The sequence below is a fragment of the Perognathus longimembris genome, chromosome 2, assembly GCF_023159225.1.
Source record: "Perognathus longimembris pacificus isolate PPM17 chromosome 2, ASM2315922v1, whole genome shotgun sequence".
Classification (NCBI taxonomy): Eukaryota; Metazoa; Chordata; class Mammalia; order Rodentia; family Heteromyidae; genus Perognathus; species Perognathus longimembris.
Genome location: NC_063162.1, coordinates 105,676,355 through 105,700,815, shown reverse-complemented (window position 1 = coordinate 105,700,815; position 24,461 = coordinate 105,676,355). Strand labels below are relative to the sequence as shown.

The window sequence follows — 24,461 nt, the reverse complement described above, 5'->3', positions numbered from 1 at the left end:
AATGGGAAAAGGCAAGGGTGGAAAACAGTAAAATTAAAAAAATAGGGCCAATAACAAAAAAATTCCACAGTGAAGTTAATAGACAATTTATAACAAATTTTTTAATTTTCATTTTTGGTGCTGGGTACTGAACACAGCTAGGCAAACACTCTACCACTGAACTACATCCACAGTCCCCATGAGAACAACTATGTATTTGGGGAAAAGGATGTTTTCTTTTTTAGTTGGCAACACTGGGAATTGGGACTCAGGTCCTTGTGCTTATAAGGTGGTACTCTACTACTAGAGCCCTGCCCCCACTGGTTATTTCCCAGATAGTCTTGCTTTATGCCTAGGCCAGTATGGGGTGCAATTCTCTTACTTGTGCTTCCCCATTTTGCTAAGGATTACAGTCACATGCCATAGCACCAAATTATTCAGATGAAATCTCATGAACTTCTATGCCTGGGCTGGCTTTGTACCACAATCCTCAAACCTCTGCCTCCCAAGTAGCTAGGATTAGAGGCTCCAGCCACTATGCCTAGGCATAGTGGGAAGGCCACGACAAGATACCCAGCGCTGTCTCAAGTGTAAGTATTTAAGATTAGCAGAGATATGTGTTTTACAGAAAGTGCTCTTCCCTACTGTTTTTGTTTATCTAACATTTTGTTTCCCTTCTTTACCCAGGCTACTGTTAGTTGAATCTTAAGCTGGCACTCTGCCATGTGAACCATGCCAATAGCTGTCTAAGTTTCAAACTAGTGGGGCTCAAGTGATCCTCCCACCTCAGTTTCCTGAGAAGCTGGGACTACAGGCATGCACCATCATGTCTGGATTTCTATTCCTAAATTGAAAAATTTTATCTCATTTATACTTATAATTTAAAAAAAGTAAGGGTAAGCTACGAAAAATAGTAGTTTGACTGCTAGGAATAAAAACCAAGACAATATGTATGCACTGTAAAATTGTTTTGTTTTTAATGGCAGGTCAAATATTTTGATAGTCTTCTATTCCCAGTTGAGTTCCAATATTAAAGTAACACACATGAGCTAAGAGAATTCAATATGGTTCCAAGGCACTTACTGAATCTCCATAACTAAATGAAAACAAAACAATTAGGATGGACAATTAGACAATTTATAATATAAAAATAACCTTTTCCTTACAATTTACAAAATGTATTATTATTACAATCTTTGATCGCTAATAACCTGCAATGCTGGCTGCATGAATCCAGCAATTTTAAAATTCAGAAACTATTTTCTAAAATTTCAGGGCAAATAATTTACAAATAAGATACACAAAGATTTAGACCATGCAGAAATTTCTTACATCTTCTGTTAATATTTTATGACTGCAACTTTATCAAATTATATAACTACTTGCCCTGTACATATACAAAATAATGCATACATGATAAAACAGCAAAATATTCCGTGAACTCAATTCGTCATAAAAGTATTATTGTATTAACAGGTCTACAAGCAGCGTGTAACAGGGTTAAGAGACATTAAGGCAATAATACTTGAAGTTACAAAATAAACCATATGTAATACTTTTTCCTAACTGTAGTATAAGGCAGGTAGATGATCCCAGGAGAACATACTAAGGTAACAATCTACACTGCTGTTAGTTCCACATTTTAAAGATGGAATACTATAAATCTGGCTTTCAGTGGCACTTGAACTTTCCAGTATAAAGTGTTGTACTCTCTGAATCATGTCCATTCTGAAGGTGGATCTCTTGGTCCTTTTGGTTTGCCACAGCGATTACCAAAACCTATAAGCAAAACCCCACAGTAACTGATTAATGTTCATGAATACTTTCTTATCACTAAAACCGCATCCACAGAAACTTTCATTTCGTGGAACACTTTACAGATGGGAAAACTATGCAAATGCAAAAAAAACCCAAACCCTCTACATCTACTTTAGGTATTGTAAAATAATTGCTTCTTTAAAAAAAAATACTAGCAGGCACACTACCCTTAAGTTCAGTAATTCAAAGCTAGGATGGGCAACATAGTAAACCCCATCACAAGCAACCACAAAACTAAATTTATCACAAAGTAAACAAAGTACCTAAGATATTTTAGTCTTTTTTTCCTTTTTTGGTTACAAATTACATTTAAAAAAGTATCTTAGTTTTTCTGTTGAAATTATTTTATTTTTTATTTTTATTTTTTTTGGCCAGTCCTGGGGCTTGGATTCAGGGCCTGAGCACTGTCCCTGGCTTCTTTTTGCTCAAGGCTAGCACTCTGCCACTTGGGCCACAGCGCCACTTCTGGCCATTTTCTGTATATGTGGTGCTGGGGAATCGAACCCAGGGCCTCATGATGAGGCAAGCACTCTTGCCACTAGGCCATATCCCCAGACCTTGAAATTATTTTAATAAGGGACAAGGGACAATGAGAGGGAGTTTGATCAGGATACACTGTATGTATATATGGAAATGTCATAATGAAAACCCATTTGTACAAGTAATATATGCAAACAGTAGTTTTTAATCTTAGTGTAGAACCAAGCACATTACTTCATTTATTCTGTAATTACTTATAAGCAATTCTGATTATGTATGTTTTAATCTTGGCAAACCTGAAGAAATCATACTACAAAGTCTGATAAAATTGCTTTTAGAAACACTGGAATAATGGAAAATGATCTTTTCTCCCTCTTGCTAGTATTAAAAATTTAAAACTATTTATTAAACAAATTACCAATATCTGTGGCTTCTGTTGGACTTCCAGTTATTTGATCTTTCTTGTCACTCAAAGTAGGTGGACATTCTGTACAAGTCTCTGTGATGTGATTACCTCCTGCTGAATGATCTGAAAGACAAACGAATCTATCACTCATGATCCTTTGCAGCCACACACCTAGCAACTTGTAACTGCTTAGTGTTGGTAATAACTAAAAGAGGCAAGTTTTGCTTCAAGGTCACCATAATTTTACAGACTTTGTTAAGTACAAGAATAAATTGTAGTTATAGTTGGTACTCATGTTATAAGGTAATTATTTCAACTGAACTGCAAATCAATGGCAAACAAACTGATGATTAAGACTATTTTCTCTCCAAGGTATTCTCTTTTTTTCATGGTTCTTTTCTTTTTCTCTATTGAGATTAAGTAACACAAAGTAGTTAAAAAGTTTTATTGTTAGAGTATAGATACTCATTTAACCAGCTATCAATATATAAGATTAGTTAAAAAATAAAAAAAATTGACTACTATGATTTATTCAATCTTTCACAACTTGTATCCCCTCATTTATCTGTGAGGAATGTTTCCGGAAACTTACAACGTAAGTAACATATTTTGTTTCTTATCTTTTAGATGCTTATCACCCAGAAAGGATCCAGTAAAAATTTAAGATCTGTCACACATTATTTGGGGGGGGGGGGGGTTTGGGTTAATTTTCCCTGCTTCCATAGATCCTTCTGCTTCAACTTCCCAAATGTTGGGGTTATAGGCATGTGCCACTATACTGTGCTTACTTTTCTTTTTCATAACTTTAAAAAGAAAAAAAAAAAAAAAGCAACAGCAGCTGGGGACTAATGGCTCACACCTGCGAGTGAGGACTAGCTTTGAGCAAAGAGAACAACACAGGGACATTGTCTCAGGTTCTGAGTTGAAGCTCTATGACTTGTGCCCAAAAAAAAAGAGAGATTCATTTGGTTTAGCACACGCTAAGAACAGTCTCAGTGACTGGGTAATATCCCAGCTCCTAAACATTTTTAATAAACATTGGAAAACTATTTCTCATAAACTTATATTAATGAAAAAAGTTATCATGATTTTTCCAGACCAAAGCAATGATAACATATGTGGTAAAGCTTTAGAAGAATTATACCAAATAAATATTCTAGGAAAGCTATTCTAGCTATCTTCATATATAGAAATTAAAAAAATAAAAACCACAACTAATGATACATGCTGTATTATAAGGTCTATGGTAAAAATAACATTGAACTACTACTTACCACATTTTTCATATCCAGAGGTTATCAAGCCCTATAAGGAAGACATTTAATAGCTATGACAATACATTCATTTTACATACAGATAGGTTTGGTTTGGTTACACATACATTTCCCAAGAAAATAAACTCTTTCAAATTTTCATTGTGGGTTTTCCACGTTATGTGCCATTTAAAATGTGTCATGTTATTTATGTCAGAGATGTAATATGGGGAAAGTATTGGTCGTGGTAAAATAAAAAACATTAACCATGGTCAAAATACTCTTAAGTACCAACACATTTCCTGGATGCAAACGAAACCTAGTATGGACAGAAATGTTATGCTGACAGAACAAAATCTAGGGAAGTAGTATGAACCCAAAATAGTCCTGTTTATGGCTCCAAAAACTTTGAAACATGGCATACTTTATAAATTTCAAAAGCAGATTGACCAAATAATTCTCTAAAGTAGTAGCCTCATACATATATATCTTTAAAAAAATTCATACCCTATATTTTATACAGAACCTCCATTAGAACTCTTAGCATAATCCAATGCCTAACGTATGAAACTGTAACCTCTCTGTACATCAGTTTGATAATAAAAAATTGGGAAAAAAAGAGCAACAACAAAAAAAAACAAGGATAATGTATTTTAGTTTATATATTACAAATATTACTTTTATTATCATGTGTAGGGTAATAAAATTTCTGATAAACTAAAAAAGAGTCAACATAAAAACCTTGGTTTTCAGTTGGTAAATTTATTAACATCGTAGTGTTTGCTGAATAAAGCATTTCTTCTAAACAAAAAAAAAAGAACTCTTAGCATAAGTAATGTTGATAAAAATTACAAACTATACTTAATGGTGTTCTGATGAGTTATAACAAACAACTATACGTATTAACTTTATTAAGTACTAAATTACAGCTAATCCAATCCAAACATGACTCACTTCAGACTCTCTTTGTTCAGAGCATTCCTGACTTTGAAGTTCACTCCATTCAGATCTTATAGGTATATCTGAGAAAAATGAAATCTTAACATTAAAATTACATCCTTAATATTTGAAATTTCTTTGTATTATAGTATATACCAAAAAAAAAAACAGGGTTGGGGAGGTAGGTCAGAGAAATAGCAAATGCCTACTATGTGCAAGGGCTTGGGTTTGATATCCAGAACTACAAAAACAAAACAAAAAAGGGGGGTAGGAGGGAATCAAACAAAACCCAACAAAAATTGAAGGGAAAAATTATATACAAAAACAGGTAATACTATATAAATTTGTAGAAACTACTGCTTTCACAAAAAACTGTTCCTATTAATTCAAGAAAATTTCTGAGTTCCTTGCCTTAAAATTTACCTAAATTCAGTTGTTTATCATCTATAGATAATGTGAGACATAGGTAGTTGAAATATACTGTACTATACTATACTGTACTGAATATCTTTAGAATCAGAAAAAAATTAATGTATTGGTAATATAATTCATTAGACTAGTAAGCATCACCACTGAACAGGAGAAACAAATTCTGTTTAGAAGGGGCACATTATTAATGCTATGAAACAGAACCACTATCTCCCCATTCTCACTAACCTGGGAGAAGTCATTAATGTCTTTCAGTTAACACCAACTGACTAATGCCCATCCAACAAACCCCTTTTAAATGTTAAGTTACCTAAATAGTAAAGTAATTAATGTTCTCCTAAAACAAGTGCTACTTTTAATGCATGAATTGACACCAACTGGAAATACATTTGTAACTGCATTTAGCTGAATTCTAGTATCTAATATAAATACAAATGTAGTCATCTTATAATCTTAGGAATACCATTTTGTTATTTTTAAAACGAGAAATTAAAAGCAATCCTGCCTGTTTCTGATTTTTAATTATGCAGCACAACAGTTACTAAATTAAAATCAGCCATGTTATCCACAGTTTAACATTAGGATATAAAGTAAAGATATAAGTAGAAGACACTCACTCTGTTCACTTGCTAGTACAAAAGATTCAGGAGTTCTCTCGGGTAGGGGAGGAGGTGAATCTTCACTAATATCAACATCTAAATACATAAAATTTAGACAAATTATTAAAAACTAACAATATTTAATCTAAAGTCAGAGCTTTCCTGGTATGCTAAGGGTCCCTATCACAAGGATCTAAAATAACTTTTTAAAAACCTTTACCATTGTCTTATTATTGAAGAGTTATGAAGCTTACTGAGGAAAGAATGTTCTCTATCACTACTGGACATAGAAAATGACTCTCCTATAATTCTCCTGACACTCTAACTGTCCTCTGAGATGAAAGAAGTATTCAGTAGAGAAGTCACTTGCCCCTTGGGACTCCTGTAATGCACTGTCCTAAAAGGAAAGTTTTAGTCATTAATGACACTGTTTCCCAAACTAGATTCAACTGCATGACACTTATTATTCACCACCATCTGTCTTTCCACTTATTAATCTTCATTTTCTTCCTTTTTTGTTATCAGTACTGGACTGGGCGTAAGCCCAAAGTCTTACAGCTTTTCTGCTCAAGCCTGCTACTCTAACACTTGAGCCGTATTTCACTTCTGACTTTTTTTTTGTCCTGGTTAACTGGAGATAAGAGGCAGGGCTGGGAATGCAGCCTAGTGGTAAGAGTGCTTGCCTAGCATGCATGAAGCCCTGGGTTTGATTCCTCAGCAGCACATATACAGAAAGAGCCAGAAGTGGCGCTGTGGCTCAAGTAGTGGAGTGCTAGCCTTAAGCAAAAAGAAGCCAGGGATAGTGCTCAGTCCCTGAATTCAAGCCCCAGGACAGGCAAAAAAAAAAAAAAAAAAAAAAAGTCTTGGATTTTTCTGACCAGGCTAGCTTCACACCATGATCCTCAGATCTCAGCCTTCTGAATAGCTAGGATTACAGGAATGAGCCACATGGACCTGGTCCCAGGCCTTGAACTCAGGACCTACATGGCAATGACCTTAAGCTTGAGTCCCAGCTCCACTTCCAGCTTCTTTAATAGTCTCAGGCTTTCCTGATCAGGCTGCCTTTGAACCATGATCCTCAGATCTAAGTCTCCTGAGTAGCTAGTATTAGCTTTTTTGCTGGCTTAGTTTTGTCTAGAAAAGCAGCCGTGTGCTGCAGGCACCTGGTCACTTATTTTTAATTCATGTACTTTGGTCACATTTTTCTACCATACCTGAATATATAAAGTGCTAGTTATTTTTCTAATGTTCATAAAATATGGCTATTAAAATGTTAATGACCATTAACTTATTGCCTAAAATCTTGTCAACAGTACACAGGGTTGTACTTTTGAGAAATGAAATTAGCTTTTGGCATAGGTTATTAGCTTTTTTGACATAAGGTTAGCCTTATGACTTGGGATAAAGAAACACATTAGATCTTTGAGCTTTTACTGCTGGTTAAAAAAAAAATGTGAACAGACAATGGTATGTGTGGACTGTTAGGCTATAGAGAATAGGATAAGAAAAAGGAAATGTGAGAAAACTGTATTAGTTTATCTGGACCTGGCTTCTCCTTCTTTTAAAATAAATAGTCTGGCCATAAAACTGATAAACTATGTATTAAAACATACACACACTCAGAAAATCAAGTAAATTTTCAAGAAGTACTGAGGCAGGTATCAGCTGCTTTTCTTGTGTTTATTCAACAGGAGATAAAAGAAAATACACCCTTTGGGTTCTGCTGAGTTCTAGCTCAATACCTGACACATTTACTCAGAGTGCTAGAATTACCTCTTGTCACTGAAGAACTATCTACCTTATCCAGCAGTGGCAATACAAACATATTTGTTCTTGTAACTAACCTCTCACAAGAGACTGCTGTTCCAAGGAAAGGACTCATAAACATGAACTGTGGCATTATTTCATAACTTATGTGAATAAAGAAGGAAGTGTAATTCTACATGTTTCTACTTATTTATAAGGTATCTCAGAAACTACCTTCTCTATCATGACAATTCTCACCAATAAAGAACTTCATTCTCTAACCATGGCCCTTTGCTTCTCAAATGCATGTTTCTACCTGGGATGCCTTTCTTACATTACAAAACTTACTCTGAAGAAAAAATCTTCCTGGAGGCTTGAGTCATGCAGTTTGGCCTAAGTTTGGCATGAATGAAGCCCTGGGGTGTGCATGAGAGGGGAATTCATAACCAGGATTTGTCGTGAGGTACTAAATTATGCAAAAGGTGACTTTAGTTATCAATATCAAATTACTGTGTTTAATTCACTAAGAAAAATCCCTTCAGGGGCCTTTGGCTCATGTCTGTTATCCTAGCTACTTCAGGAATCTGAGATATGAGGGTAAAGGATTAAAGCCAGCCTAGCCATGAAAGCCCTCAAGACTCTTATCTCTAATACCTAACCCCCACTCAGACCCACAACCAAAAAAAAACACCAAACAACAAACTGGAAGTAGAGCTATGGCTCAAGTGGCAGAGCACCAACCTTGATTTTACAAAATGTCAGGGACAGAGTGTGTCCAGACCAAATTCAAGCCCCAGGCACAGAAAAAAAGAGACCCCCCCCCCCATTCTGTGTAAATGGTTAAACAATGTATAATGTATAATAAGGGATATAAGCAAACTATTATATAACATATAAAGTAATCTATAAAATAAATGATTAGCAACAATTAAAATAGGACTACCAACACTACACAGCAACAGCCTTATTTTCTAAAAAAAAAAATAAGGACAAAAGGACTTCTAGTAGTTAGGTTTTAAACATGAACACTTACAGAAGAAAATCTTCAGTTATCAAAACAGTAGCATAGACAGAGTATAGTGAAAGGAAACTAGCAAGCAGTTTTACAGTGATCTTTGTTTTGAAACACAACTAATAATAATAATAATCATGAACAGAAGTGAGCTAGCATATGGCAGTGTGTTTATTCAATCCCTGCACAATTTTGATTACTTTTAAGGAACTGTTTCTACTATCACAGCTGGTGATGTGGCAGTAACTTTTTTTTTTTTTTTGCCAGTTCTGGGCTTGGACTAGGGGCCTGAGCACTGTCCCTGGCTTCTTTTTGCTCAAGGCTAACACTCTGCCACTTGAGCCACAGCGCCTCTTCTGGTCTTTTCTATATATGTGGTGCTGGGGAATCAAACCCAGGGCTTCATGTATAGGAAGCAAAAGCACTCTTGCCACTAGGCCATATTCCCAGCCCGTGGCAGTAACTTTTAACAAGTGTATCATATCATACATCTTTCCTGTCCTTACTGAACTCTATTCCTAGTTAATGCATATGTTTTGTTTGTTTTTGGTGCTGGTCCTGGGGCTTAAACTCAGGGCCTGGACACTGTCCTTAAGCTTTTGTGTTTTGTTTTGTTTTTATTGGTCATGGGGCTTGAACTCTGGGCCTGGGTGCTATTACTGAGCTCTTCAGCTCAAAGCTAGTACTCTGCCACTTGAGCCACAGCACCACTTCCCTTAAGCTTTTTTGGCTCAAGGCTAGCTCTACCACTTGAGTTACAGTTTCACTTCCAGCTTTTTGGCGCTTATCTGCAGCTGAAAGTTGTAGACTTGCCTACCCAGGCTAGCTATGAACCATGATCCTCAGTTCTCAGCCTCTTGAGTGGCTACATTTACAGGGATAAGCCACTGGCGTCTATCTTAAAAACACACACTCTCTCTCTCACTCTCACACTCTCACTCACTCTCTCTCTCTCTCTCAGCTTCAGCCTGAAACAAAAAGCCCAAGTTAAAATGTCCACGTTTTCTAGTATAGTTATAGGTTGGCATTTGTAGCTGAAATTCTGAAGTTGAGGAAGAAAATATTAACAACTTAAAATTATAGCAAATTGGTAAAGTAATACTTATGGCATCTATTATCACCTGAATATCCTTCAAATAAATTATAGAATCAAAAATTCTACTTAAAAACTAGCTTAAACTCTCACTGACTCTATTATCTACATTCTTAAGACAAAACCCACATACTACTATAATAGGTCAGAAATACACAAATCAATGTGCAAGTTCATAGCACTTATTTTTTCTGCACTTATAAATTATATCAGTCTGTGTGAGTCACTATCACAGTTCACTGACAACTAAATGATCATTGTAGTCAATATATCAGTAAACAGATTTCAGATTTCTATGTTTGCTCTCAACTTTAGGGTTTACTTTACTAATTATTTACAGAATACCAGAGACGAGCAATTCCAGCACTAGGGAGCCTGGACCAGAAATTCCAGGCAACTCTATATTACATATGTAGACATATCTTGAAATAAATAAACCAATAATAAATAATGAGTTTATGTGTTATTTTTGAAAAACTAAGACTGCTTAAGGAAACGACCAGGTAATAGCTTTGGTACCTAGTTATATATCCTGATCACTACTAAATAAATTAAACTGCCATATTCAAATGAGTGCTTTCTAATAAGGCCCTTAGATTAAACTCAAAATTGAAAGCAATTTTATTGAAAAGTATCTGCAAAAAAAATTTATAGCTAAAGAAACAAAAAAGATGACTAAAATAAGCACTTGAGAGAGAAATTAAATGTTCATCCAAAGCCATTCTATGTTACTTGTGTTAAACAATTTTATCTTGCCTAAATTACTTCAAATTTGCCTAATAAATTTTTGATCAAGACAAAGTGCTAAAGGCTATAATACAGAAGAATATGCTAATTACAATAAAAGTATTTTGAAAAAATAAACTAATACAGTGATTAAATTAAAGTAACAATAAATAAAAGCTTATTTTTAAAGTTAGCTGAAAAACAAACTTCTTTTGTAGATTGTAGTGTGTGGTGTAAAGCAAAATGGATTTACATAGCTGAAGTCTTTGAACAGTGACTGGCACAGGCAGTGATAGTCACATGGTAGACACTCTATTATTACCTTGTTCAGCACCTGAATGTATGGTTCCTGATACATCGTGTCTAGCAATGGACATAGGCAATACTTTCCTCGTAGAAATGCTTTCGGTGCTAGTGGCAGCAGAAACTGTGGCACTTGCTGTTGAAATAGTAGTTTTCTTCTTTGTCACAGCACCATCAGAGGTCCTTTCATCTGAGTCCGAGTCATCAGAGTGAAGAGGATTAGTAAAGCTAAGGGGTGCACTGAATAGAGGGGAACTGTTATGATGATCCACAAGATCATGGATTTCAGCTTCTGTTGTAGAGTTTGGTGTTAAACTCACAGTTTTCATAGTTTGAGAGTGAGTATCTGAGGATTTTCCTTCAGATGAATCAGTTGTGGGTGTGGCATGCTCTGTTCCATGAAATGACCATGTTGCATGTCCTTTTTTATCAAGAGGCAAGCGGTCTGGCCTTGGTGGTGTGTCTGAATTCTGTGATTCTTCTGAAAGTGCAGAAGCCTTGTCTGACTGTGTTGAGATGTAGTCCACACAAGAATTCTCAGAAATATCATCAACTTTTACATCTCCTGAACTTAACTCCTGTGGCTTAGACATTTTATCGATCATACAAGATGAAGCAGATTTGATTTTAATTGCATGTCCTCTATTCAAGAGTGTGTTCCCATCAAAACTTTTTGGTCCCTCCTGGAGAGGGACCTTCTTAATCTCAAAACTTAAATTTCGCTCCAGCTTTTTATCTGTCTGTTCAATAGTTTGTTCATTTTTTCCTGGAACATCTGTTGACTTATTATAATTTCTGTTGAGGTCTGCTGACTGTTCTGATGAAACCATGTGCAACACTGGCTTTGGGTGGTATCTGTCATTGTCTTGCCACACAGTGGTGACTGTTGGAAAGGCTGAGGGAGGAGATGGTGTTAAGATGGGTGGCACTGGGTGAGGTTCTGGTGGCTGTAGTATTTCTTCCTTAGCATCTCCTTCTACAAGGCAACTGAAAGACATTACCAAAAGGTATTTAGGAATGTCTATCCTTTAAAGAAAGAAAAGGCTGTGTCCTTAAAGTAAGTTGATATATGACACTTACATAAAACTTTGAAAAGTCATATAATACAAAACTTAATAAAAACCGTTCCCTCTTACTATCCTCCCTAGTCAGAGGAATTTAACTTTTAACTTTTTCACAGCTGCTTCTAAGACTTACCTCAATATTACAAAATATTTACACTATTATTTCCTGATCTTTCCAAGACACTTTTACTTTAGGAGTGCTGGAGTTTGAACTCATGGATCATACCTGGTAAGCAAGGAACAAACCACTTGAGCCATACTCTAGGCTTACTCTTTTGCTTTATTTTCAGATAAGATTCTCTAGTTTTGCTTGGGTCTAGTCTCAGATGGTGGTCCTCTCTCACCTGTGCTTCCCAGTGGCTGGGATTAACAGGTGCATACCACCATCCTGGACGATTTCTTAATTATAATTTTCAGTTAAGTTCAATCTTATGACTACAGATAATATTTCAAACCTGTGACAACATTTCTTTCCGTTTTTAACTCCTTGTTTTTCCCTAATGATAGATAGGTCAAACACACCAAATAACTCATTACACAGACATCCCTCTTAGCTATATTCATTTTCTTGCTGCAAGGTGGAACCCCCTAGTACTCTAAGCTACCACAGAACCCCAATTTCAGACTTTCGTGTTTCCTAGGCTTCATCTTGATCTTTCCAGGTACACAGTCTTTTTTTGGGGGGGAACTTACATTTTTTCCTTCTTAAGCATTATATACAAGGCAGACTTCTTTGTGTTTTTGTTGCTTTTTTTTTTTTTTTTTTGCTACTCTGGGGGGCTTGAACTCACTGTCCCTGGCTTCTTTTTGCTCAAGGCTAGCAATCTACCATTTGAGCCACAGTGCCACTTCTGGCTTTTTCCAAATATGTGGTGCCGAGTAATCAAACACAGGGCTTTATATATAAAAGGCAAGCATTCTAGGCCATATTTCCAGTCCCACTTCTTTGGTTTTCTTTTTGAGACAGGATCTTACTAAAGTGCATAGGCTGGTCTTGAACTCAGTCCTCGTGACTCAGCTTCTAAGGATTACCAGTATATACCACTATGCAAAGGTATTAAATGTTTCCATGTTATGAAATTCTAAATTAGCAGTAATGTAGAGTTTTGAAATTCTGATTATTTCTTTGTTAGTCTTTTTTTCTTTTTCCTTGTGCCAATCCTGGGGCTTCAACTGTTAACCTGAGTGTTGTCCCTGCACTTTTTCACTCAAGGCTGTTCCTCAGGTCTTAGCCATCTAAGTAACTAGGATTACAATCATGAGCCACCAGTGCCTGGCTTATAACATTTTGTTCTAAAATAAATAAAACTGTATCACAGTAAAAATCAATTGCCATAGACATTATACATCTGAAATAAAAAATATTAAACTTTTTAAAGTAACTTAAAAACTAATTTTTCTAAAACTCAGAAACTTTTTTTTTTTTTTGCCAATCCCGAGTTGGGACCTGGGCAGTATCCCTGAGCTTTTTTTACTCAAGGCCATCATCATTCTATCAATTGAGCCACAGCACCACTTCCCACTTTTTCTGTTTATGTGGTACTGAGGAATCATACCCAGGGCTTCATACATGCTAAGCCAACACTACCACTAAGCCACATTCCCAGCCCCATGAACTTTTGATTTTAATTAAATTAATAAGATGAAATATTTCCAAAGAAAATGTTCTAAGATTCAGAATACCTGCGAGTCCTTGGTGGTTTTGGAGGAGGAGAATCTTGTTTTTCAGCATCTATGGAGCTAGCCAAGTTTTCAGTCATAGTTTCATTCTGTCAAGAACAAAAAAAGTTTCATCAAAATTAGGAGAAGGAAATTTCCTTCCTCATATTTCAACTAAATTGTTTGTCTTTTAGCCCTGAAGACAAAATAGCAGGAGAAATTTAAATGAATAAACAGAATACTTACCAACTGCTGAAAGATTGTGCTTTTTTCTCTCTCTTTTTTTAGTACTGGGGATAGGACTTTGCACTTGCTAGGCAAGCACTGTGCCACTGAGCTACATTCCAGCCCACGTCATATATTTCAAATGCTACTGTCAAAAAAAAGATTTCTAAAGAAATATGAAACAAGACGGCGGGGCTGGGAATGTGGCTTAGCAGTAGAGTGCTTGCCTAGCATGCATGAAGCCCTGGGTTCGATTCTTCAGCACCACATATACAGAAAAGGCCAGAAGTGGTGCTGTGGCTCAAGTGGTTGTGTGCTAACCTTGGGCAAATGTAAAGCCAGGGACAGTGCTCAGGGCCTGAGTTCAAGCACCAAGAATGGTAAGAAAAAAAAAAAAGGCTTCACCCTTAGCCCCAGTATTAGTACTACATGAAACATTCATTCTATGTGAATATAGCAAAAAAGCCAACAAAATAGAACTTATATCCTTCATCTTATCAACCAGTTTTAGATATTACTAATAACTGTTAATGCCCTTGTGTGTGTTTTTTGTTGTTGTTTGGTTTTGTTGTGTGTGTGTTTTTTTGGGGGGTAGGGGGGAGTGCCTGGGGCTCGACCTCATTACCTGGTGTACCCTGAGGGGGAGGGGTGTCTGGGGCTTGACCTCAGTACCTGGGAACTGTACCTGAACATTCTACCACTTGAGCCACAGCACTACTTTTTTGGCTTTTTCTGTTTATGTAGTGCTAAGGAATTGAACCCAGGGCTTAATGCATGCTAGGCAAGCACTCTACCACTAAGCCACATTCCCAGTGGTTCTTTTCTGGATGAATTAGAAGAGTTTTACACATCTAACAAACAGATCAACAGAGTTATGTCATAAAACTAAAAATTTTCACCCTTAAAGCCATCTACTACAATGGAACTATCTGTTGCAGAAATATGCACGTTTACTACCCAAATCAAGGATTTCTTGAGAATAAACATGGAGTACTATTACTATTACATATAGATAATAAGTATAAAATTCTAATATGCTGAGCCAATCAATTTTAGATCCTGAGAATATTAGAACTCTTTCCATTATTAAAGGTCCTTGAAGCTATTAATGTATTATTTCCATTAATTATGTAAGAGTAGTCTAACACTCACTAATTTTTATATAAAAGCATACACATTTATATTAAGTAGATTCAATAAGTAAGGTGAACCACATGGAGCTGCTTTTGTTGGGCTGTTTCAAACATAAAACTGGGTAATTTTTAGCATTAGTTAATAAGTGTCATGCCAAATGACTACTCTCACTCATAATAGTGTTTACCTTTAAATCTTCTGTTTTTATTATCTATAAATTTGAATAGCAAAAACAAATGATGAACCGAATGATACATTCAGTACACTGTATCCCTACTGTTAAATTATACAGGTGCATATATTTTAAACTTTTAAATCTACTAGTAAAGATAAGTGGGTTTTAAGTAAGCACTTATTTACTATTAATAGAGTGTTTCTTCATTATTTCTCATCTCATAGCACGATCTCATCCAAAAAATTACTTTTTTATTTGTGTTCCTTAGTCATTTTAGTTCTGTGGCCTGTTTTATATAAACAAGTATACAACAAAACTGTAATTCTAGTATGGTCTGATTTTACGCTTGTAAAAAAAGACCAACTCATTCCATAAGTCAAGAGTAACAGGAAAATATAGATGAGTAATATAATATTTAACAGATAATTTTTGGAGATTATATATAGTGAATGTTTTAAGAATATTAAAATAATTTTTCTCTATGTTTAAAAATGTAAAGGTTTGTAATGGTTATTTTTCACTAGTACATAAAGAAAACATAAAAATCATTTTGAAATTAATTTTCAATTTAGGGAATAAAATAAAGCCTAGGACTGGCACACACACACAAAAAAGTTGCCTTACTTTTTGTAATACCAGATGCTTTATTTTATTTAGATAATATTAGGCAGAAGGATAAACTAGAATTCTACTTTACACAATACTATATTTGGCTAAATTAAAACAGGTTATATAACAGGATTAATTAAACTAAATGGAAAAATAAAGATGGTAATCTGCAACACCTACATGTAGTGATTCTTACATTAAAAGAGGAGTAAGAAAGCTCACATAAAAATCCTTAAAACCCCAGCTTGTCACTTTGTTAATACAGGATGTACATAGAATTCCTAAAACTCATGGATCAGTATTAAGGCTACCTTAACAAATTTGGCATCTCTCATATGGAATACCAAGAATTTAAAAAAAAAAAAAAAAGCATATGTTCTGGAAAACTGACAAAGCCATCCAACAGGAAAAAGTAATAGTTTTAAGTTTTTGTAGCTCATTTTCTCAATGTATCATACATTAAACGATAGGGATGTAAAGAAGTTCTCCCTCCAAAAACAGTGCATTTAAGCACAAAGTAATTGTACTAAAAAAAAAAAAAAAAGAAATGAGAATTAGTTAAGAAAACTGAAGTGGAGATGAGAATATAAAGAGAATTAAGAATTTTTGGGGGGTCGAGAATTTAAATATTCAGGGGCTGGGAATGGGGCTTAGTGGTAGAGTGCTTGCCTCGTATACATGAGGCCCTGGGTTCAATTCCCCATCACCACATATACAGAAAATGGCCAGAAGTGGCGCTGTGGCTCAAGTGGCAGAGTGCTAGCCTTGAATAAAAAGAAGCCAGAGACAGTGCTCAGGCCCTGAATCCAAGCCCCAGGACTGGCCAAAAAAAAAATGAATATTCAATAAGAATACTAGGGTTAAAATGACACAGAACAATGGCGAGAACAAAATAAAACTGAAATAGAATTAAACAGAAGGGAGAAGTGAGCTAATAAAATCTAGGTTACATAAAAATAGTAACTATCGTAAGTATTAGTACCCTGGATAAAACACAAGACAATTGAAATGTTAAATATTACATCTTGGTAAAAAGTAGAAATTTGCTAAAGCAAGCACATAATACTCACTACTCCATCAGCAATTTTCTGGGTTCCATGAATTTCATATAGTTGTAACTGTTTTTCAAACAGTTGGGCAATGGCTCGATGAACAAGCTCATACTGCTCCTATTTGGGAGATAAGTGTTAAACAAGGGAAGACTTAAAATGAACAAGAAGGCAAAAAAATAGTTTATAAAGTGAAACCAACAACTATACCTTTGTTTGTACTGCAGAATGCCTTTGTGTTCTCATTTCTTGTATTAAATTAAATACATTAAATTCCTCTGGTATTTTCTAAAATAAAGAATTAAAAAGTTATATATATATACATGTAACTTTAGACAACTGAAAACAGTAAAATACTCATCAACTTCTCATAGACCTTAAGATACATGCTGGGTAACTGGAAACACTTACTGAGATACTACATATGGCATTGTAGACACAAAACTAGCCCACATCCTTAATAGTCAAGCTGCAGTGCTGGATGAGTGAACAAATAAAAATCTAGCCAAAGCATGGTAACAGAATAGTGGAGATAGAGACTGTGATAAATCCTAGTGGGTACAGCTTCGTATTAAAAGAGGTTACTTCATTAAAGTAAATGAAATATACACAAGCATGACATTGAATCTGTAGTTTCTTTAGAGAACTGAGTTTGATAGGAAAAAAAGCCAAGGATTAAAAAGAGAAAGAAGGCTCTAAGAGAAGATGAGGTTACTTGTGAACCCAAAGTGTAGATATAATAAAAGACTGAACTTACTCTACCTCTACAGGACACTGTCTCCTGGACTGGGTATGTAAAAGACTACCTGAAACATTCGGCAAAATACTGATCTCACAGGTTCATTCTCAGGTTTATGACACCCAATGACTAAGATTATATTGACATTAAGCCAAATTCAAAAAAATGGAGACTACAGTTTTAAAAAAATGTACAACTCCTAAAACATCTCAAGCAGGGGCTGGGAATATAGCTTGGCAGTAGGGTGCTTGCCTTGCATGCATGAAGCCCTGTGTTCGATTCTTTAGCACCGGAAGTGGCACTATGGCTCAGTTAATCTTTTTTTTTTTTTTTTTTTTTTAGCCAGCCCTGGGGCTTGGACTCAGGGCCTGAGCACTGTCCCTGGCTTCTTTGTGCTCAAGGCTAGCACTCTGCCACTTGAGCCACAGCGCCACTTCTGGCCGTTTTCTGTATATGTGGTGCTGGGGAATTGAACCCAGAGCCTCATGTATACCAGGCAAGCACTCTTGCCACTAGGCCATATCCCCAGCCTGGCTCAGTTAATCTTGAGCAAAAAGAAGCAAGGGACAGTGCTCAGGCCTTGAGTCCAAGCCCCAGAACTGGCAACAAAAAAAAAAAACCCTTAAGCATTGCAATCCTACAAATTTTTCAAATTTCATTTGTTGGCAACAATTTTCATGCTTCTTAAGCAACAGCAAAAGCCTACAGTCATAGCTAGTTAGGAAGTGGAGATCAAAGGATCTAGGTTTGAGCCCAGTCCTAGCATAAAGTTTACCAAGATTTCATCTCACTCAATACTGGACACAGTGGCATGTCCTGATTATTCCCAGCTACTTGGGGAGAACCAAGCAGGACAGTCAAAGGTAGCTAGGGCCAGCTGGGGTAAAAAGTGAGACCCTATTTTGAAAATAACCAAGGCAAAAAGGAAGGTAAAGGTTTAGCTCCAACGGCAGAATGCATGCCTAAGCAAGCAGGAGGACCTGAGTTCAATCCTCAATACTGCCAAAATACAGGAATGTTTCTTTGTCCATTATTATATTAAAATGATAGAAATTTAAATTTTTTCACTTAAAATTTTCATTTCAGTATTAAAAATAACCAGATTTGAGAAATATCAGGGTTTCTAAGGAATTGTTTAAAACAAGTACTAACAAAGATAAAAAATGATGAAATAATGGTATGGACATAGAAAAAATAAAGGGATGAAAAAAGCAAACAAGGATCTAAATGAACAAGGAGCTATACTGTATATATGGACACAGTACATATGACACAGATGGACAAACTCATACCAACTATAACTATATTTACTGAATATAATATATATTTACTGAATATATTTTCACAAGAGTTTAAGAGGCAATGCAAATTCTGTCTGGAAAAGTAGATATATAGGATTCTTTGTTTTATATAGGAATTCATTCACCCAGACAACATTCTTTTTTTTCTACTACACATTCTCAAGGCAATACATAACCTTTATATTTTTTCAATATCTTTATTATCACTATTACTTAAAATTTTCATTATTTTTATTTTTTATATGAGAAAATGCTGAAAATATATAACAAAATGTATACTATTTATTTCAAATAAAACAAAATTAAAAATCACAATCAATAAAGTACATATACTATACATAAAAACTATTCTTACCCCAGCTTTCAGTAAATTCCATGTATAATCTATTGCACAAATGGCCCCTGTTCTTCCACAGCCTGCACTAAGGACACAAAGTTTGAGAAAAAATTGATTTTTCTAACAAAAGAACTAAGAAGTAAATATGAATGGACATAATAACATTTAAAAGCATAAATTTAAAAATTAGATAAAATTCTACTTATTTAGAAAATAAAATACAAATTAAAATGTGTCCATGGCACCACTCTCATTGTTAACATTTCTATCTTTTAAAATTTTATTTAAGAAACTTCTAAGGACAAGAGAATCCCCACTATATGTAAGCCTTTGCTTTGGAAGTCTAATTCTACCTCAGAAATTCCTGTCTAACTAACAACACCCAACAGAGACAAAATAGGTTAAAGAATGCGCTTTTGTTTTCAATAAAAGGAAACGCAATCATTTCCATCTGCATCAGGTAGGAAAGACAGAGTACAGCCTAGAATCTGATCTGAGGACCAGCAGTGACTTCATAAAAGAGTGGAAAAAAGACAGCAAAATTAGAAGACAAATAAAGTGCATTAAACTAAGCAAGAGAGCTGGGAATGTAGACTTAGTGGTAGAGTGCTTGCTTAGCATGCATGAAGCTCTGGGTTTGATTCCTTAGTACCACATCAACAAGAAAAAAAACTCAAAAAACTGAGAAAGATACTGTAGATCAGCGGGTTCTCAAACTACAGTCTGAGTACTACTTGTATGAATTCTACACTATTTTAAAAGCAATACTTCTGTTCCTAAAGAACTACTAATGGGATGTAGAGAATGTTTTGTTCTTTTTTAAAAAAATTACATTATTACATTATATAGGGAAAACATTGTAAAATTTTTTGGTTGGTCATGCATGGGGCTTGAACTCAGGGCCTGGGCGTTGTCTGTAAGTTCATTTGCTCAAGGCTAGCACTCTTAACATTTTAGGCCACAGTTCCACGTCCCGTTAATAGGAAATAAGAGTCTCACGGGGACTAATTTGTCCCAGCTGGCTTCAAACCATGACACTTAGATCTCAGCCTCCAGAGTAGCTAGGAATATAGGTGTGAGCCACTAATGTCTAGTGGAAAAATTCTTTACACACCCACACGTTATAATTAGAGAAACTAGCAAACTAGTAGTTCTTTCCTTTTGTGGGTATGTTTTCTAAGTCATAAAATGGCCAATTCTTTAAAAATAGAAAGTATTTCTGTTAAAACACTTAGGAACTACATTCACTGGTAAACACAGATCAGGAAATAATTTCAAATAGCTTAGGAAAAAGTCAAGTCAAAGTAGTTTATCTTTTAATTGTGTAATAGTTTTCCTTTTAAACCAGTGAACTAGTTATTAATTGGTCATTAAATGGGTCAAACCACTGAATTAACTACTGAACTAATTTTGTTTTCATAAACCATACTGTTAGTAGATCATCACATCTTCATCAGTAAGTCACAAAGTGACTACAGATGAAAGAGAGCTCTTTTATTATTAATAGGCATTGCAAACAGACCACGTGCCTGTAATCCCAGCACCTAGAAGGCAAAAGGCAGGAGGATCTTGAGTTTAAGGTCAACCTACACTACACAGTGAGCACAATCTTGTCACAGAAAAACAAGAATGATGCTGGATGCTGGCAGCTCACACCTTTAGGAGATAAGATCTGGACAACTGAGATTCAAAGTAAACCCAAGCAGCAAAGTCTACAAGACTCTATCTCAAGAGTAAATACCAAAAAGCTATAATGGAGGTGTGACTCAAGGAGTGCCAGCTGAGCAAACAAGTTGAGAAAGTTCTATTTCTTACATGCTGAATGACAAACTTTTACAAAAGTAACTGAGCTGTAAACATTAACAAATGAAAATATTTCTATGAAATAAAATAGACAAATCAAAACTAAAAAGGCTGCTGGGATAATGTGTAACAATAATTTTATAAATTATTTATCTTAATACAAGAATAAGCTTCCTGCTCTACTTTAAGATTTCAGTAGCTATAAAATAACTTCATGATGTACACACGTGGCATAAGTGCACACATGGACACTTTTGTTTCTGAGCAATGGAAAACACTGAAGTGTTATATTTTCAAAAATCAGTTCTAGGACATACATTGTACTCCATATTGGACCAGTTCTGAAATAGGTATCTTGCCACCAATGGCTCCTTATAAATCATTTATGTACATAAAATATGTCTTGAAGGGCTAGGAATATGGCCTAGTGGCAAGAGTGCTTGCCTCGTATACATGAGGCCCTGGGTTCGATTCCTCAGCACCACATATACAGAAAATGGCCGGAAGTGGCGCTGTGGCTCAAGTGGCAGTGCTAGCCTTGAGCAAAAAAGCCAGGGACAGTGCTCAGGCCCTGAGTTCACGGCCTAGGACTGGCCAAAAAAAAAAAAGTCTTGAAATTAATGACATTATTTAAAACTCTATGGATGTGTGTATATTTATTTAAAGAAAGTCTCATGTCAATCATATTAGTTATGAAAATTCCATGTCATTTATCAGGAAAATTGATTTGAAAAATTCATAATTTGTTTTTATCCTCTAAGCTTTAACCTCCTTCAGGAAGAATAGTAATCTGTTCACAAAATCATGTTTGGTTCTTAAGAACTCTAGCATAAAATTGTTTCTACTTGCACTTTAAAAAAATTAATACAGGGGCTGGGGATATAGCCTAGTGGCAAGAGTGCCTGCCTCGTATACATGAGGCCCTGGGTTCAATTCCCCAGCACCACATACACAGAAAACGGCCAGAAGCGGCGCTGTGGCTCAAGTGGCGGAGTGCTAGCCTTGAGCGGGAAGAAGCCAGGGACAGTGCTCAGGCCCTGAGTCCAAGGCCCAGGACTGGCCCCCCCCCCAAAAAAATTAATACAGAGAATATCACTACACTGATTTTAAGAATATGATGTGTATCTATGAAGCATTAATTGGTGTAAAGAATATGCACTACAGCTTTCAACCAAGTAAATAGCATTTTCAAATACATGATTCTATGTTTTAATGTTCCACTTAAATAAATCTATGATCAAATTAGGTTATATCAATCTGTAAACCCTCATTCTCAAGGATATTATAATAAAGATAGGAAAGGTTCACCACCACCATCATCGTAATAAATAAATAGAAATAAAGCCTTATTTAATATCAAACTTAAAGTTCTATATTTGTACATCTGGAAAATTCTTTTGTACCTGCAATGAATACAAATAGGCACATCTTCATGTTCTTGGTATTTCCTCATTAAGCTTATCATGTCCAGAATAGAATCAAATGATGAAGGAACATCATGGTCTGGCCAATTCACATAATGAAACTGATAGAGCCTACGAGATTCCTTCAAAGAAAACAAAAATTTAATAATTATATAAAAATTTATCTGCAAAATTTAATACTTTTATCTCTTTATCAACTCTAAGGTATCACCTTACAAAATCAAGTAAACTGACTACCACATGTATGCTGATGCTAATGGTTTCATATGTAATAATTTAATTTCTATGAAGAAGGCAGTGTTGAAAGTTCATTTTATGTGTAAAAAAAATTAAGACAGAAAGATTAAATAACTTGTTTAACGTTTTACAGGAAGTGACAAATTTAGGATGGAATCCAACAATTATAGTCCATGTCTGTTTTACCCACATGATTACATGAATGAGTAATACACCATAACATTTAGCTATAATTCACGCTAGTTAGAAGACAAACAAGAGTACTAAATTGAGAAAGAACTTGTACATCAGTGGGTCTTGAAGTACAGTACAGCTTGGATAACATATGTACGAATTTTAAGAATAATACTAAGATCTTTTTTTAAAAAAAATTTAACGGGGCTGGGGATATGGCCTAGTGACAAGAGTGCTTGCCTCGTATACATGAGGCCCTGGGTTCAATTCCCCAGCACCACATATACAGAAAACGGCCAGAAGTGGTGCTGTGGCTGAAGTGGCAGAGTGCTAGCCTTGAGCAAAAAAAAAAAAAAAAAAAAAAAAAAAAAAAGAAGCCAGGGACAGTGCTCAGGCCCTGAGTCTAAGCCCCAGGACTGGCCAATAAAAAACAAAAATCAAAAAAAAAAAACCTCAGTACCAGCACAATAAATAATTACAAATATAAAAAAAATAAAATTTAACATTTTAACAGCTACTTGTTTCTATCTGAAAAATAAATAAAAAATGATTAAAGGCATGGCTCAAAAGACAGAGAGCATCTACCTAAGCCAGTGTGAGGCTATGAGTTCTGTCCCTGTCCTGCCAGGGACAGGGAGGGAGTAAACAAGTAAAAATGAGTAATAATCATGTAAATAATGGTAGGATTTCCTTACTGTAGCTGAGGAAAAGTTCAGTAAAGAAAGCATTATAATCTCACAAATACTAAGTTAATGATTTAGGAAACGTTGCTACAACCTAAAAATTATATTACTTTGAAAAAAAAAGCTCAAGAAATTGAGTAAAAATGGCACACTTGAGTTTCTTCATTATTTAGTGTGAGTATAAAATTAAGATGTTTACTACTTATATATTTTCTCTTTGAAAACTGCAGGATATAATAGCCTGTGGCAGGAGGATCTTTTGTTTGTTGCCAACCTAGGTAATATAGCGAGAACTTGTCTCAAAGAAAAAAAGTCCACTGAAAACTATTCTTAAGATTATCTGTAATGAAACTACTTACATTTTGAAATTCAAGTAACAGTGTCCTAATGAAGTAATCTGTTCTTGCTTGTTCATCTTCCTAAAAATAGAAACATCTGTGAGTCAGTGAAAACAAAACACAAAAACAAAATACTTTAGGTCCCTAGTCTAAAATTAACATTTAAAATTCTGGATGTGCCCAATAATTATATTTGTTTATATAAGCTCTTTAAAAATTACAACAGCGTATGAATGATACAAGTTACAAATACACTTCCAAATATTTGGGTTTTGCATATGATGGTTTTGTTTGTTTTTTTTTTTTTTGGCCAGTCCTGGGCCTTGGACTCAGGGCCTGAGCACTGTCCCTGGCTTCTTCCCGCTGCCACGTGAGCCACAGCGCCGCTTCTGGCCGTTTTTTTTGTATATGTGGTACTGGGGAATTGAACCTAGGGCCTCGTGTATCCGAGGCAGGCACTCTTGCCGCTAGGCTATATCCCCAGCCCCTGCATATGATGGTTTTATATCAGTCATTGCATCTACTAGATATGATTCAAAATAGGTTAATGCTCCCTTTTTATCATTACAGGTAGCTAAAAATTACAAGGCAGTCTATAAAAAAGGATTTTTCTTAAGACTCAACCCACAGAGCCAGTTGGAGATTAATGGTGCTGGGACCTGCTTGGCCAAGACACAGTGTTTAGCTAAGTGTCTATAGTACACAAGTCCTGGTTGGAGAAGGCACA

General features: G+C 35.4%; 1 protein-coding gene across 2 annotated transcripts in view; it reads right to left on the bottom strand.

The window, feature by feature from the left end:
* Window positions 1–932: 932 nt before the first annotated feature.
* Ptpn12 (protein tyrosine phosphatase non-receptor type 12) overlaps window positions 933–24,461 on the bottom strand; it is a 64,262-nt gene continuing 40,733 nt past the window's right edge. Inside the window, exons 7-18 of one of the 2 annotated variants that reach the window (XM_048339880.1) lie at window positions 23,756–23,815; window positions 22,282–22,424; window positions 19,094–19,160; window positions 16,909–16,986; window positions 16,720–16,818; window positions 13,531–13,616; window positions 10,803–11,770; window positions 5,922–5,999; window positions 4,891–4,958; window positions 3,958–3,988; window positions 2,696–2,806; window positions 933–1,758 (exon numbers count right to left, since the gene is read on the bottom strand). In XM_048339880.1, coding sequence (XP_048195837.1) covers window positions 1,697–1,758; window positions 2,696–2,806; window positions 3,958–3,988; window positions 4,891–4,958; window positions 5,922–5,999; window positions 10,803–11,770; window positions 13,531–13,616; window positions 16,720–16,818; window positions 16,909–16,986; window positions 19,094–19,160; window positions 22,282–22,424; window positions 23,756–23,815 — 1,851 coding nt within the window. In that variant the 3' untranslated portion in view covers window positions 933–1,696. The remainder of the gene's footprint in view (window positions 1,759–2,695; window positions 2,807–3,957; window positions 3,989–4,890; window positions 4,959–5,921; window positions 6,000–10,802; window positions 11,771–13,530; window positions 13,617–16,719; window positions 16,819–16,908; window positions 16,987–19,093; window positions 19,161–22,281; window positions 22,425–23,755; window positions 23,816–24,461) is intronic. The other variant, XM_048339879.1, reaches the window with a different exon arrangement.